The 16,776-nt window shown below is 40.3% G+C and overlaps 1 protein-coding gene across 1 annotated transcript; it reads left to right on the forward strand.

The window, feature by feature from the left end:
• Positions 1-4,239: 4,239 nt before the first annotated feature.
• cce-3 (carboxyl/cholinesterase 3) lies at positions 4,240-13,154 on the forward strand. The gene is given in 3 exon segments (NM_001171920.1): positions 4,240-4,669; positions 10,684-11,939; positions 12,892-13,154. Coding segments are annotated over 3 exon segments (1,608 nt in total). The 5' UTR covers positions 4,240-4,504; the 3' UTR covers positions 13,079-13,154.
• Positions 13,155-16,776: the final 3,622 nt, after the last annotated feature.

Below are 16,776 nucleotides of genomic sequence, written 5' to 3' on the forward strand. Positions count from 1 at the left end.
TATTTACTTAAGAAAGCTGTTGACCTGGAATACAAAAATGCGACGCTGCGTTTTTTTTTCTTACCTATTCTAGTAGCCTCGAGGGCCTATACTAGATTCTCCGGACGAGTAAGTGAGCAAACCTGACGACGTTGCTAACACGAACCCTAGCAAGAGCTTCGCAGAATCTACCACCGGATCCGCCGAGAAACTCAGTGGGTTGTATCTGTGGGTTAATTCGCTCATCGAGCCATTCGTCGCAACCGACGGATTCGACGAGAATGATGACCGGTGGTTGAGGTACCTAAAAGTAGCATTACTGGATGGCGCTGCAGCGCGTTGTAACAGTAACACAGTCTCTTGTCATCTGATGACGCACAGACAGATCAAGATACTTGGTTTATACAAAACAATCGATCCCTATATTCCGCTGTGAAGATCAATAATTGTATGCAACACATCGATTTCTTGAAACTAATTTCGCATCACTGTCATTCTTTGATGGTATTATTATAGAAACCTCTCTCGGATCGGACTGTCCAATGTCCATCACTAATGTTCACAGGCCACATGATGTCAAGTAGCTGTCGCAGCCGGGAGAAGACGTGGATATGACCACTGATGTCGAGACATTACATCGAAGTATGAATTGTATTTGTACACTTTCTGTAAGCCAGAACCCATAACTGCTCCGCGACAGAAATAGATAGACCCAGTATTTCATTCTTCATACCCAGCTTTCCACATTAAAGCTGATACTAAGTCCGTTCTGCAACAGCGGAAAGCTTCAGACCGGTTCCCGCGACACTCGTGCCGATCATGATCGTTTGAGGAAGTTAACATTACACTCATTCAAGTGCTCACAAGGATGTCTTTTAAGATATTTAAAGACGTTATTATGAATTCTCGTTTGTTTGAATCTAGTTCTATTCGATCGTGAATTAAATCATAGATTTTAAACTTCTTGCTTAACTCAAAATAGCTTATTTATAACTTATGCGAAAGCAGCGGCTTGGCTGTGTCCCTGGCATTGCTAAATTCCACGGGCGACGGTAACCACTCACCATCAAGTGGGCCGTATGCTCGTCTGCCTGCACGGGCAATAAAAATACATAAAAAACTAAATGACAATGCAGTATTCAAATTACATTGACATTTTAATTATTGCTTTTGTAAGCAGACGAGCACTCGGCCCACCTAACTGTAAATGGTTACCGTCCTTTTTAATACGTTTTTATTAGCTTCAGACGTATGTACGTTTGTAACTAAGTGGTTACTGGAGCCCATAGGCATCTACAAAGTAAATGCGCCACCCACCTTGAGAAATGTTTTTTTTAAATACAGGCAAAACAGGAGGGAAAATCCATCATGGACACCCGAGAGAGATATAAGTTCTAAGGTCTCAAGCATAGTTACAACGGCTGCCCCCACCCTTCAAATCGAAACGCATTACTGCTTCACGGCAGAAATAGGCGGGGTGATGGTACCTACCCGTGTGGACTCACAAGAGGTCCTAACACCAGTAATCTCAAAGCTGTTGAATCCCTGATATTGTCAAAGTACTCCGAGTTTTTCTATTACGCTAACTGACCTATCAGATTATGGATATACCATTAAAAAATCTGGAACTTTAAGATACGAATTATAAATATGCCTTCAGCAACAATCTAGCTACGATTTATTCATTTATAAAACCTAATTAAGTCAGCGCCGTCGGGGTAATACACAGTGAAACATGAAACCGTAACGCAAATCTGCGCGGATTATAATGTTTGCGCAATCGGGCATTACGCTGCGCAATTTTTAAGCGACCCGGGAGTACTTAATAACGCGGTCGCATATCTAAAACGTTCATATACTACCTTAAACACCAAAACCAAAGAAGAAACAGTTTCTATGAATTGTGTCGTTGTTACTTTGAAAGAATAATATGCATTAAATGGTTGAATTAACTGTAATTCGTACTAAAATTTTCCCTAAAATCGAAAAACTTCCAGCTTTAAAAAAGTACACTTGATAAAGCGGGACAAAATAATATAAAATACCATATATAGTGTATTAACACGAAGTGGTAAATAATTTGCCCTTGGTATTTAAAGAAAAAGGTTCCTATAACACTGGTGGTAGGACCTCTTGTGAGTCCGCGCGGGGGTAGGTCTTAGCTATTTCTGCCGTGAAGCAGTAATGTGTTTCGGTCTGAAAGGTAGGACAGCCGTTGTAACTATACTGAGATTTTAGAACTTATATCTCAAGGTGGGTGGCGTATTTACGTTGTAGATGTCTATGGGCTCCAGTAACCACTTAACACCAGGTGGGCTGTGAGCTCGTCCACCCATCTAAGCAATAAAAAAATCTGACTGTCTTAACATAGACTGTATGATCCCAGGCGAGCCGTGGGACTTGTTAATCCGGGTAATAAAGAAAAATACCCAGGAAACGACGGCTAATTGTTATAAACTGCGCAAACATGCAAATTGTATGAAGGACTCGCGCGCCGTTTTAATTCTCACGCTGCCAGGGATGCAGCAAGATCTTTACTCTCATAGATTCGTTCTGAAGACATAGACGGGCATGCTTATTAACGGCTCTAATGTTACACAACTATGTTCCCCTCTTTGGCTCTCTAATGCACCAAAAGGTCTAGGTACAATCGCTCTCGATATCCGAAATATTAGCTCTTGTCTTGTCTTTTCGGTATAGTATGGGTATACGGCCCCGAAGAATATCCTAGCTTGGAGCCATGCAATGGTGTCTATGATAAGCCTGTCTAAAACAGAAGAGAACTAAACAAGTCCGATACGGGTTTTAGTTAAGGTTCGAGTTAATGAACAACTTGATAATTTTCACAGGAAATTCCACGATACCATAATGAAACTATGTCGGAAACGTACTATCGGAAAGTACGTGTGTTTCCCACTTCTTTTTCTACAATGATGATCTCTTCTGCCCTCCGAAAGAATACCTAATCTACCATCCATCTACTTACGAGTATTAATATTCTTTGGTGCCGGCTAACTCGATAGCCACTCGTAGCGACCCAGCTGCTCTATGTCGGTTTTCCGCATTAAATTCTGAGAATGACGTTGAATTTTCGCTTTCAGAACGTTCCAGTTTACATCTCTTCGTTACGACGAATTGCAACTCATTATCTTCGAGTTAAAACTTTATAATGGATTCAAATGAAAATGCTGGCTCGTCGAGCAACATTGTTTATGTTCATAATTAATATAATAACATCACAGATGCTTAAATAATAGTGGGATTAAATGCATAAATAAATGTATTTTTGTGAACGCTGTTTTTTGGTTTAAGGTTGTTGGAATACAGCCTGAAAACCGGCGCGCGTAAGTCGTGTGTTCGGTTTGTTTAATATACTTATAATGTGTATGTTTAAAAAACAAAAAAATATGTTCCGATAGTATTTAAACATTTAACAAATTAAAGAGCGGACGGCTAGCGTGGTGTGGACATGTGATGCGTAGTGAGAACTAGGAGATGTATGGAAATGGTGTGCAAGGTAGAGGGGGAAGAGGTCGACCGAAGAAGACATGGATGGAGTGTGTGAATAGAAAAATTCCCTATGCCGACCTCACCTAGTGGGGATCCTATAAGGCGAAGAAAAAGAGAAATATTTAAACATTTATGAATGTAAACTTTTTAGAAATTTTGTGTTAAACTTCTCTTTTAAGGATTTAAAAGAGTACCACAACTATTTATACGTTTCTCGACACCCACAAATGTGTTTCTTAATTAAAATCACACTTATGGTTTTCGTAAAACTGATCAACTTTCATAAACACTGTTGATGCAGCATGTCTTGAACATAGTAATGTACCAGCACCCTGTCTATTTTTGCCGCGAAACAGGCCGTACCGTCCGTACCGATTTGGACAGATGGGGCGTTATTACAATCATTAGCAATATATGGCCCACTGAGTTTCTCGCCAGATCTTCTCAGTGGGTCGCGTTTCCGATCCGGTGGGAGATTCAGCGAAGCACGGCTCTTGGTGGGGCCAGTGTTGCTAACGCCTCCTGGTTTGAGCCCCGAGAGCTCACCTACACATTAGGACTACGCTGACATAGCCTCTCAAGGCTTAGGCAGGAAAAAAAGCAAAATAGATTAACTTTAACTTGATCGATAGCATCTTCGATATGTGTTACTTATTGGAAATCGTTCTATGACACAAAATATTGTATAACAAGAAACCAGTGAGCACGCAACCCGTCCTTGCACAACACGAATTGAGACATTGTACAGTCGCCAGTCTACCCGTAGCCTCCAAACAGTTATAACATTTACTTTTTACTAAAAAAATATGGACTTACCAACGAGCTGTTATTAAAAAAACTTGTGATACACGCGTATCACATTTATCAAAGTATTATTTACACGCTGTGATTTTTTATTTAAGTATTCCACAAAGAGCAAAAACCTAAACGTGATTTGCATATAAAATTTCGTGAAAATATATGCTAAATATATGTTTTTGTTTTATATGCGAAATTATAAAGTTAATTCGTGAACATGATATTACTTTTCGTACTATTGCATTTAAATAATGTTTATTGTACGTTTAATATTTTTACACCGATCGTGAGTGTGGAACAGGGACAGCTGCGAGGATTGAGAAGTCTTTCAGGGCAGAATCGGTACTACGGGATACCGTATGCGACCAGCCGGAGATTTGAAGTGAGGAAATTGAATTAAAATATTTAGCATAACTTATTCTGTGCGTTTACAATTGTTTCGTTCTACGAAAACCTCAGAGAATGTGAAATTGACATTGTTAGTTGTGTGGTAGCTGGGTGGATATCGGCTTAGTAACTTATAATCAATCACCGTGGATAATTGGCGAGAATAATCGACCGAGATTTTTAGGTTAACAAAAAACTTAGCTATCAACATCTATAGAACTTGTGGTCATCTGTTTAAAAAACTAATCATAATTTTGTGGGTTTAATTTTTATTACACGATGCTATTCCTTCACCGTGGAAGTCAATCGTGAATATTTGTTAAGTACGTATTTCATTAGAAAAATTGGTACCCGTCTGCGGGATTGCAACACCGGTGCATCGCTAGATACGAATGCACCGGACGTCTTATCCTTTAGGCCACGACGACTTCGATAAACGAAGTGCTATTAAGTACGTATATAATATATGTTAATATACGAAGCTAATACTTGAAATTAAACTGACAGTTGTGTTTGCAATACATCTTTCTTCATTGCGCAAAAACGTCGATGTATCTCCCAATGTAATTTAACAGAAACACAACACCACAATATAATATATTATACATTTACATAACACACAATAAAAATGTTCCCCTCTGTATGTGAACGGTCGAATGACTACTTGAACGGTCGAAGGTCACTTGAACATCTTATATAAGAACGGTCAATTATTATTCGTTCTGTTTCGTCTTTTTGTATGTCTGTCTTTTCAGAAGTCAAAAAATGTACTGCGTCGCTGCTGGTCACGTACGCCCTCGTTCCATTTATTTTTGAATTATTTTCAAATGTCTGTCTTAGTCTGTCTATGTCTAGTCATTATAGGTTTTATGTCTTGTCAAAGAGGTTGCACGCCACGACATCCCCACCTCCAGTACCAGAAGGCTGGTACTCAAGATGAGGAGTGTACGTCCAACCTGCACAGTTTCGTCGCCGGTCTTGTGTAGAGTCCATGTCTGGTCCGAACTTTAGCAACGCGAACCATGTCGTCCTTACCAGGGAAGACCTGCTCGATCTTGCCAAGCGGCCACTGGTTGCGGGGTAGCTGGGAGTCAACAACAACTACGACGTCACCAATCGCCAGTGGTCTGTCAGAATCTCTGTACCATTTGTCTCGTCGTGTCAAAGTGGGTAAGTACTCCTTGACCCAGCGTTTCCAAATCAAGTCTGCAAGTCGTTGAGATTCTCTCCAAGTCCGTTTCAGTAAATCATGGTCCGTAAACATTCCGAAAGGATGGTCAATAAATTCTGTCTTTGGTAGTAAAAAATCATTCGGAGTCAAGGGTAAGTCGTCGTCAAAATCAAGAGGTACGTATGTCAGTGGTCTTGAATTCACCATGAATTCAGCCTCAGCCAGGAGTGTCATTAAAGTCTGATCGTTAGGTGTTCTGGTCTTGAGCGTTACTCGCAAGCTTGTTTTGACGGATCTCACGAGCCGCTCCCAGCATCCACCCATATGAGGTGCGTCAGGGGCTATGAATCGCCACTCCAAGTGTCGGAGGCTACCGAAGGTGATGAGTTCGTCTTTGTCGATAGCTTGTACAGCTCGCTTCAGTTCACGGTCAGCCCCACGAAAGGTAGTCGCGTTGTCGCTGAAAATAATACTTGGACAGCCTCGTCTCGCTATCAGCCGTCTGAGGCTCATCAACACGGAGCTGGTTGTCAAATCGTGAACCAACTCCAGATGGATAGAGCGAACTGTCAGACATGTAAATAGTGCTACCCATCTTTTCTCGTGTCTACGTCCAACCTTCACTATAATTGGACCGAAATAATCTAACCCGGTGTAAGTGAAAGGTCGACTGACCTCCTTCAATCTAACATCTGGTAAATCAGCCATGAGTGGTGGCGAGGGCTTCGCACGACTGTTCTTGCAGAACTGACAGTCATTCCATGTCATCTTTACTGCATTACGTCCATTTATTATCCAGAATCGTCGTCTCACTTCATGCAGCACACGTTCGCGTCCATTATGTGCTGAGTCCACGTGATACTGCATAAGTTGTAATTTGACATATTTGTCTTTTGGATTCAAAATTATAGGGTGCCTGAAATCGTTATCACCATCTGCTCTGCAGATCCTCCCACGAACACGGAGGATGCCGTCCTTGTCTAAAAATGGTGTAAGCTGACGGAGCGGAGAATCTCGCTTCACTTGTCCGGTTTTCTTGACACTTTCTATATCGTCTGAGAACATTCGTCTTTGGCTTTCTCTAATCCAGATTAGCTCCGCTACTTTAACTTCGTCGGCTGTCAACTCACCGTGTCGCTTGCTACTCTTGTGCATCCAGTTGTGTACTGCACGCATAAACCAAGCGGTGCTCCTGATAAGTCTCCAGTATCGGGAAAAACGACTGTCATCGGGTAGCTCTACAGTCATTAGAGTAATGGTGTTAACCTTAACCTCGACGTCGTCAGGGTCCAGACTTATGACAGAATCATCTTGTGGCCAGGTCTCTTTGGGCTCACGTAGAAATGACGGTCCATTCATCCATCGTGTGTTGTCCTCGGCAACAGTCTCCCTTGTGGCGTCATCTGCAGCATTTAGTCCTGAAGGTACCCACCTCCAGTGACTGACCTCAGTCAGCTCAGAAATCTCACTGACGCGATGGGCTACGAAAGGCTTGAAACGGCCACTGTCAGACCTAAGCCAACTTAACACGGTCTTTGAGTCAGACCAGTAGGTCACGGTACTCACGTCTATATTTTTCTTCAAAGTGTGAGCTAGTCTTGCACCCATAAGCGCAGCTTGTAGCTCAAGTCGAGGGATACTCATCACTTTAAGAGGTGCAACACGTGCGCGTGCAATGACAAAAGACACGTGCCATTTGCCATCAGTCGTTTTGTCTCGTAAATATGCCACACTGGCGAAAGCTTTGCTGCTTGCATCGCAAAAAATATGAAGTTCTGGCGGTTCTTGCTTGCCACATCCGTCGTTAAACAACCAACGTGGAGTCCTGAATTCACTGGTCTTTTGAAGCTCAGTCAACCAAGACTGCCATTTTTCAAACTGGCTAAGCTCAACTTCGTCATCCCAACCAACATTTGACTTCCATATGGTCTGCAGCAGAATACGACCCTTCACGGTGACGTAAAGCAAAAAACCTAACGGGTCAAATAGAGACATAATAAGTCTCATCACTTCGCGTTTAGTCGGTCTTTTAATGCCTGTCTTAATAGCTTCGCTCACCTTCGGGAACTTCAAATGAAATAGAAATTCGTCAGTCTCTCGATCCCAACGCACTCCGAGTACTCTTTCAACCTGGTCATCTTTAACGTCTGAGAGGATTTTCAGACAGCTCGGGGCAAGTTTCTCAGCCGGTAAATGAGCTAGTAAACGTTTTGAGTTCGATACAAAATTACGTAAGTTAAACCCACCTGAAACATGAATGTGTACCACGTCATCCACCACCCGGATCAGATCATCTTCATGATCGAAAGAGTGGATATAATCATCGACATAGTGGTGATCAACAATTGCTTTATATGCTTCAGGTTTTGTCGTCTCATACCTACGAGCATTTATATTTTTAACAAATTGTGCTGATGACGGCGAGCATACAGCACCAAAGGTCATGACGTTCATGATGTAAGTTTCGCCATCCCACAAAATTCTCTGAGCATGTCTATCTTCCGGTCGGATGAGAACTCTGTGGAACATTTCCTGTATGTCCGCTGTCACAGCAAACTTTCCTGTCCGGAACTTTAATAAGACTGCTGGTAGTGATGTCAAAAAGTCAGGTCCTCGCAGTAGGAAATCATTAAATGACTTACCACCAGACTTCGCAGCACAGTCTAAAACAATCCGCAGCTTGTTCGGTTTGTTGGGGTTGAAGACTGCAAAATGCGGCAAGTACCAGATCCTAGTCTTAGTCGCAGGATCTCCTGGTTGAATTTTCGTGATGTACCCTTTGTCCAAATTCTCTTCTATCTTAGACCTGTACTGAGAAGCAAACTCTGGGTACCTCACCATTTTCTTCTGGACACCGTTGAGTCGGCTCATAGCCAACGGTAGGCTGTCCGGCAGCTGAAGATCGTCAGACTTCCAAAGCAGGCCAGTCTCCCACCTGCCTTCGGGTAAGAGCTTAGTGGTTCGCTCCATGATGCTCAGCGCTAGCTGATCCTCTCGAGAACGAGGAAAGTCGTCAGTCTGCTTAACACCAAACGACTCTGTGGAGAAAGACTGCTTGACCAGCTCGTGAAGTTCATCGCATCGACAAAAATGTAAAACAGTTGTATCGTCTGGTACACTACCCAGTCCTACATTTCCATGAACTACGTAGCCTAAGTCAGTCTTAGAAACTATTGGTCCAGTCTTATGTCTTTGTATTATCTGTCTAGTAATAATCAAATCAATGTTGTCTTGTCCAATAAGAAGTTCAATCATGTCAGGCCGTATGTCATAGTCAGTTACATAGTCAGTCACCCATGGATATTTGTTTACAATTTTCTTATATCTAAAACTATCTACACATATATTAAGATTATTTACAGAACGTGCACTATTTACATTATATACATTTGATACATTTACTCCGCGAATATTAAAAGAAACTAGTCTAGAGTTCGGTTCGATGGTTGTCATGCCGGACGCGCCGCGGATGCGAAGGCTCGACGTCGGTCCAGTGATGCCAGCTCTCTCCAGAAGTGACGAGTTCACGAGTGTCACTGCTGCTCCCTCGTCTAAAAGTGCATAGGTTAGCACGTCACCTTTCGCTCCGGATACTACAACTGGAACCACTTTTAAAAATACATGCCGATTCGCACTGTTGAGAGTATTAACGGTCTTGTCCGTGTGGTTGACAGCATTATCAATCTTCATGATGCGTCGCACAGCGTGGAGCAAAGTGTGATGAACCCTCATGCAGTCGCGAACAGCACACTTCGTCTTTTTTTCACAAGCTCTTAATTGATGTCGGCTGGACAAACATGAAAAACACAACTTCTTCTCAGTTACGAATTTCCAACGATCGTCTGTCGTCATCTGTATGAACCTCTCACAGCTTTGTATGTCATGCGCATCGCCGCAAAGAGTACAGGATAAATTTACTGCCGTTGGAGTCGTCGCCATCACTGCTGGTCTCCAAGGTCTAGGATCCGGTCTGGTCGGTGGTTTCACATCACTAGACGTCTTGGTGGTCAGAGGACTGATGAATGAAGCAGCGTTGGCCATTGTCATAAGCCACTCCGATATATGTGACAGCGTGACGGTATTCACGCCTAAGCTCGCTGCATGTATCGCCCATTGATATCGTAACGTCGATGGCAGCTTACTCACAATTTCTCGTATTAACGTTGGATTCATTAAATGTCCTATTTCTTCGGTTGATTTCATAGTCGCCGTGACATTCTGCACAGCCGTCGCGAACTCTATTAGACGGTCTATGTCGTCGTGACGTATGTCACGTATTGCATGAATTTTATTCAATAAAATTTCGATGATATTTTCTGGTCGGCCGAAACGTAATTTTAATGTGCTGATAATGCGATCGAGATTGCTAGCGCTAACAAGAAGCGCGTACACTGCGTCACGTGCTCGTCCCTTCAAACATCGCGCGAGTCGGGCTATATTCTCGTCATCGCTATAGCCGCATAATTTTGTTGTTGATGTAAATTGACTATAAAAAAGAGACCATTCCTCGGGCTCACCAGAGAACGTAGGCAATTCTCGAGTACTTGACTGTCTTGCGAGGAGCTTAGAATACTTAAATATCAACAAAATAATGATATTCCTATTTCATACATAAAAAATAAATACGCAATTTGTACTTATGCTACAATAAACAATTTATAAGATAAACTTATTATATGCAAATTCTGGACATCCGAATCTTAGACCTATCAAAGGAAATAAAATATCTCTGTACAAAATCTTCCATGCGACGTTTCCAGTACTAATCACTTGATGCTCATCAATTGGAAAAGGAACTTGTTATGACTTTATTGCTTAATTCTAATTTTATTTTCTAGCTACCAAAGAAACCCCCCAAGTGGCGAGGAGTGTTCGACGCGGTACACCGTTTTGGATCATGTTCGCAAGCCGTTTCATTGCTGAGATTTGGAACAGAAGACTGCTTAGAACTCGACGTGTACTCTCCTCAAGGAGCTAAGCCCGGTCACAAGCTACCAGTCATGATGTTCATACACGGGGGGGCATATTATTACGGAAGCAAATGGCATTATGACGCTGAATTTCTAGTCGAGAAGAATGTTGTAGTTGTTGTTATAAATTACAGAGTCGGAGTGCTAGGATTTCTATGTTTAAATAATACTGCTAACTTGGGCTTAAAAGACCAAGTGGCGGCTTTGAAGTGGATAAAGAATAACATAGCAGCTTTCGGTGGAGATCCGGACAACGTGACAATATCTGGTCAGAGTGCCGGAGCCAGCGCCGCAGGAATGCACATGCTATCGAAATCCAGTGAAGGACTGTTTCATAAAGCTATTTTACTAAGTGGAACGCCTTTAGCACCTTGGGCTTTTAATCATGAATCCAAGAAACCAGCTTTTGAAGACGCTGAGAAATTCAGAAAAGTTACTAATGAACAGGAAGTTTATGAGGTGTTTAAAACTGCGAATATTGTAGATCTTTTGAATAACTGCGGAGATACATCGATAAATCCCCGATATTTTAAGTACTCTCCTTGTATTGACAGCAACTTCTCTAATCCATTCTTCCATGATACTCCACGCGACACAATTGTGTCGGGTAATTTCAATAAAGTACCAATTATATCAGGCTTTATGGATGTTGAAGGAATGCTATTTTATGGACTTAACAATGACAGGACTTTTGCAGATTTTGAAGAAAATTTTAATCAGAAATTACCTTCGATTTTTTCGCAATTTTCTCCGGAAGTTAAGAAGGTTATAGAAGGCAAACTTCGATCTTATTATTTTATGAATAAAACGATTACCAAAGATGCTGTTCAAGGCGTTGTAAACTTTTATTCTGATTGGATGGCGTATTCAACAGCGGATGCTTTTTCGAAGCTGATGGTCAAATATTCTGATCAGCCCGTGTATTCGTATATATTTTCTTATTTGGGCAACAGGAATTTTGCTAAAGCCCTTTTTGGGTACAAAAGCCGACTAAAAGGAGCGTCACATTCGGATGACATTTTTTACATCTTCAAACCTGGAGGAGTTCCGATGGTTCTATCGAAGCCGGATCGGATGTTCATCGATCGGATAACAACTTTGTTAACAAATTTTATGAAGTACGGGTGAGTGTAATCGCTAATTTAAATTTCAAAGAATATCAAATCGGGCCACCTTGCTGACCAGAGTTAATCCGAGTCTAAGAACGGGTTTAACCTTGCAGGTTTTTGGTTGCTCTTTATGGAATTTGTGCTTATGGGCTAAAATATGATGGCAACGGTAGCTATGTGACTTTGCCGTTAGTGTATATTGAAACATGTACCGATTTTAAGTAGATAATGTAAGGCATTATAAAGTTTTCTTAAAACGTACTAATTCGATTTCACGTTGGAGGAATAGCATTATGTGCTTAACTAAAACTGAATAGAGATACTAAGCCTATAGTTAAAGTCGTAAAGCTTAGTCGATATGCGCTTTGAATTTCATGATGAAGGAATAATGGCGTGTAATAAAACCAAACTTGCAATTTAAGCAAACTCCTGTCGTAAAACATGACATCCAAGTCTCAATGTTTCTACCAAATAATCCCATTCATCACCCGCGCGATTCGTAATTAGACAATCGTCTTCATGATGTTCTCAACGTGTCTCCGTCTATTATTTGATAAAAGTAAAATGTAAGCAGTTACGTACTTCAAACTCCATAGACAGAAGTCGCATATAAGCGGAAAGTACAGTATTACCATAGGCGAAGCTTAAAAATCATTTTAGGAAATATTTTTAAATATATTTCTTCTGTGCGTGTGTTTGTCACTGAGATCCTAAACGGCTGGACCGATTTGAATGATTTTTTTGTATGCGTTTGGGTGTCGACCTGAATGGTTTAGATTTACAAATTAGCCCGGCAGATGGCGCTGCAGTCGGTATCTAAGTTATTTATCTCTACTACAACTGGATCGACTTGAATAAATTTTTGCAGGACAACGTCTGTGCGGTCCGCTAGCTTATAATATAATTTTTATGCTCACCAGATGATGGTATGAAAACTGCATATAGTAATTACATCTATATATTGCAGAAATCCAACACCAACACCAACAAAGCTGGTACCAGTCAGATGGCCTCCTGTAACTAGTAACTCCTCGTCTACGATGAGTCTAGACCACGAGTTGAAAGTCACCGACCTTACCTCAAATTACAAAGGAGAGTTCTTCCTAGATCTCCTCTGTCGATATGGCTTGGATGGATACGTGCCCTGCGACTAAGAGATAGTGTTATATTTAGTATTAATAAATTGGTGCTTGTTCACTTTATTTTTGTGCCATGTGTAATTATAATTAAGAAATAAATGTGTATTTTTATTTTATTATAAGTTCAATGTTTTATTTACATGAATATTGGAGTAGATAGCCAGGTGACCTTACAGTTGTAGGGGACAGATAATCATGCGCTTCAAGTATTAATAAATGCATGGTTTGACTTTATTGTGTGCTCGATGTTACTTCTTATTTGTTGCAGTACTTAGACAAGTCTACTTGTCCCAGGACAGAAGCATGGCAATATAAAGAACAGCCTATTACCAGGCTTAAACATTTAATCCTAACGAGCGATGCGATTAGGCCATGGTTTGAATTTCACGAATAATGTAATAGAATGAAGAGATTGGAAGAAGCTTATTAAGTGTATACAATCGGTCGTCTACCTCAGAAACAGAAAACTTGCAAAACTATTCCACGGGCTATTTCATAAAAATAGTTACAACACAAACACAATTGGTTCTGGTGTCGAGTGCGGAAACGCTATCAATACATTCAACAAAACAAAATACATCAGCTGCTTGCTCACAATATTGCAAGAAAATCTTCCTACAAAAGAGAATGGAAAATGTAAATCTAAACATTCATAGTTTTTGAACGATTCACACGATTCTCATTGAGATTTCCAATACGATAAGATGTTGAATGTTTTTGATGTTGTGTTGAGATGTATTCAGTACCTGAAATCCCTTGTCTATTTCTGCCGCCCTAGTCCTTCTCCCAATGTAATTAATAATTTTGCCTGTCGAGCTGACATTAACTTTGTCATCTCCACTGATTGCGGCGGGATGTGAATCATAAACGCTTGCACCAACAAAAAAACGAAATTATTTAAAAATATTAAACAACTATGTAGCTGTCCGCCCGAAATATGGCCAGCATGGACCACACTATAAATCACTTGGTCGGAGACACCTGCTCAGCAGTGGACGGTTGTAACTTGCACTTCCCAGTATTAAAATTTCAACCGAATTTACAAAATGTAACAATAACTATAATGCACATTAGATAACTTTTTGCAACTTCCAATTTCAATGAAACAAAGCTTATATTCTGTTCCAACTTAATCTGTCTACCGGTGAATATTACTTACATGAGTTCAGTAGTTCCAAAATCGTGCACGAAAAGCAGACGGACAAAACAATATTCTAAAAATCCCTGGTTTCTGTTTGATTACATTTCTTTACTTACCCCCTTTCTATTTATTTACCTTTCTTTATATATAAAATTAATGAGCTCAAGATAAATAGTAAAAAGACCTGAAACAATTGGAAGGTCGAAATAGGTACGAATAAATGTGTATTTCTCAGCACATTTACAGTATATTCAACGCCGTTCTGCAATGTCGAGATGACGCGTTCATAGGAAATGAAATAAACTATAAATCAACACAGCCGGGGATGCTGTGAACATTCTCTCTCTTGGATTTATAAATATGCAGATCAAATATTAAAAGAAGAGCCACAAGATGATCCGGTGGAGGTCACAGAATAACTTTTATACGTAGACAGGTTCTGTGATACATTCCTGATGTCAAATTGTATAAAATGTTAGTGTTGAGTATAAAAAAATCCTACAATAGGAAGAAAATCAACAACTAAATTAAATTTATCAATCAGTCCTCTTTTTTAAACACTTATTCTTTACATTGAAATCTGTAATCAAAATGTTCTAAAAAATATCAATACCAAGTAAGCATTTATTATGTGGCTAAGTTGTAGTAGCCCTATTGTAAAATATACCGTCAAACGGTAGAATAACGGCCGAGCCACTTGATATCTACACAAAAACTACTGGTGACGTTTTTACACACGATTTTAATCACCTGATATTTTAAACAACTGTGATCATATCAGAGTCAAAATCCTATGAACTCCTGAACCGCCTTAGCAAAATTTCGTATTATATCCAAGTTCCGAACATTCGCTCACCGGGAGATTCCTAGGTCGTTCTCTTATTATAGATAAGGTAACATTTTCAATATTTTTATAAAACAAAGTAGTATAAAGATATTGAAAATTTCATTATTAGAATTCAGTTTTGAACATATGCCTGGCTTTCATGAACACGATTCAGTTTTCGTTATCTATACATATAAATAAAATTGGAGTGTCTGTTTGTAATATTGAAATAACCGCTTTTTACCACATGCATATGAATATAATATATACGTTACATACACCAAAATGACATTTTTTACAATTTTTGTCTGTCTGCCTGTTTGTTCTGGCTAATCTCTGGAACGGCTGGACCGATTTTGACGGGACTTTCACTGATAAGTAACTGATGATATAAGGAGCAACTTAGGTTACTTTTTTAGAGTAGCTTCGCCCCGCGTCGTCACCCGCGGTACGAAAATAACCGCGGGTAACATCGCGGGACTCAACTATCAATAATAAAATTTAATGTTACCGAAGCGAAGCGAGGGCGGGTCGCTAGTCTGAATACAATCAGACCAATCTAGGTATAATTTTATTCTTTGAACGAAAACCCTAAACCGTGCACTGGCGTCTTCTCAGAATAAATATTCAATGTTTTCATTCAATTTCTCGTCCTCGCTGCCCCCTTGTCTCTGTTGGAACACTGATAACGTAGGAATAATGACCTAAAACCGACCCGATTGGTCAGTTATCCGGAAACTGGAATTTTAACTGCCAAGGTGAACACAAAGCTGTGAGTCAATTAGTGAAACTGGTATGGTTTTTAATTAATCTGTAAATTTTTAGGTTATGGATAATTTAATAGACTGATAATTAATAGATGCATTTCAATTTTTTGAAGTGATAACTTCTTATGGGATGGGAAGCCACTTCGTTACATAACGCGTTACGGCGCCAGTCTATCTGGCTTCCCTTTCTCTCACACATACGGCAGCGGCTGAGAACATATGTAACTCCTAACTATTTATATATATTTATTTAAATCTCATCATCATCATCATCATCAGCCTGTATCTCTCCACTGCTGGTTGTAGGTCTCTCCCATAGTCCGCCACAATTAACGATCCTCCGCCTCCGCATCTAATCTTATCGCCGCAAGACATCGGTCCACCGGGCAGGAGGACGCCCAACGTTGCGCTAATCGGTACGTGGTCTCCAGTCTTGAACACGTCTGCTCCATCGGCCATCGGTTCTGCGACACGTATGTCCGGCCCATTGCCACTTCAGCTTGCTAATCTTTAGGGCTATGTCGGTTACTTTGGTTGTTTGACGGATTTCCTCATTTCTGACTCGATCAATCAAAGAAACTCCGAACATACACCTTTCCATAGCACGCTGAGCGACTTTAAACTTACGGCACAGACCTACGGTCAATTATTTAAATCTAGATACTAATAATTTATATACTTACACAAAATTCTAATGTACTTAATCAAGAATTGTTACTAAAATATATTTTATAATCAATAAAAGATTTAACCTTTACTTACACTATCTTGATAATATACATAAAATTCAAGTAATAAACTAAGCTTTTCTCAAGTTACACAATTTCAATATCAACTTAGATTAGTTTAAGTTATCACTTCTGTCGGGCGTCCGCAGACGACGCAAACGTATTTTTATTATACTACGAGGATAATGAAATGGCTCATCTGATATTAAGTTGTTATTGTCGGCCATGAGCTCTGGTGATCCCAGATCAAC

The sequence above is a fragment of the Bombyx mori genome, chromosome 19 (assembly GCF_030269925.1).
Source record: "Bombyx mori chromosome 19, ASM3026992v2".
In the NCBI taxonomy this organism is placed as follows: domain Eukaryota; kingdom Metazoa; phylum Arthropoda; class Insecta; order Lepidoptera; family Bombycidae; genus Bombyx; species Bombyx mori.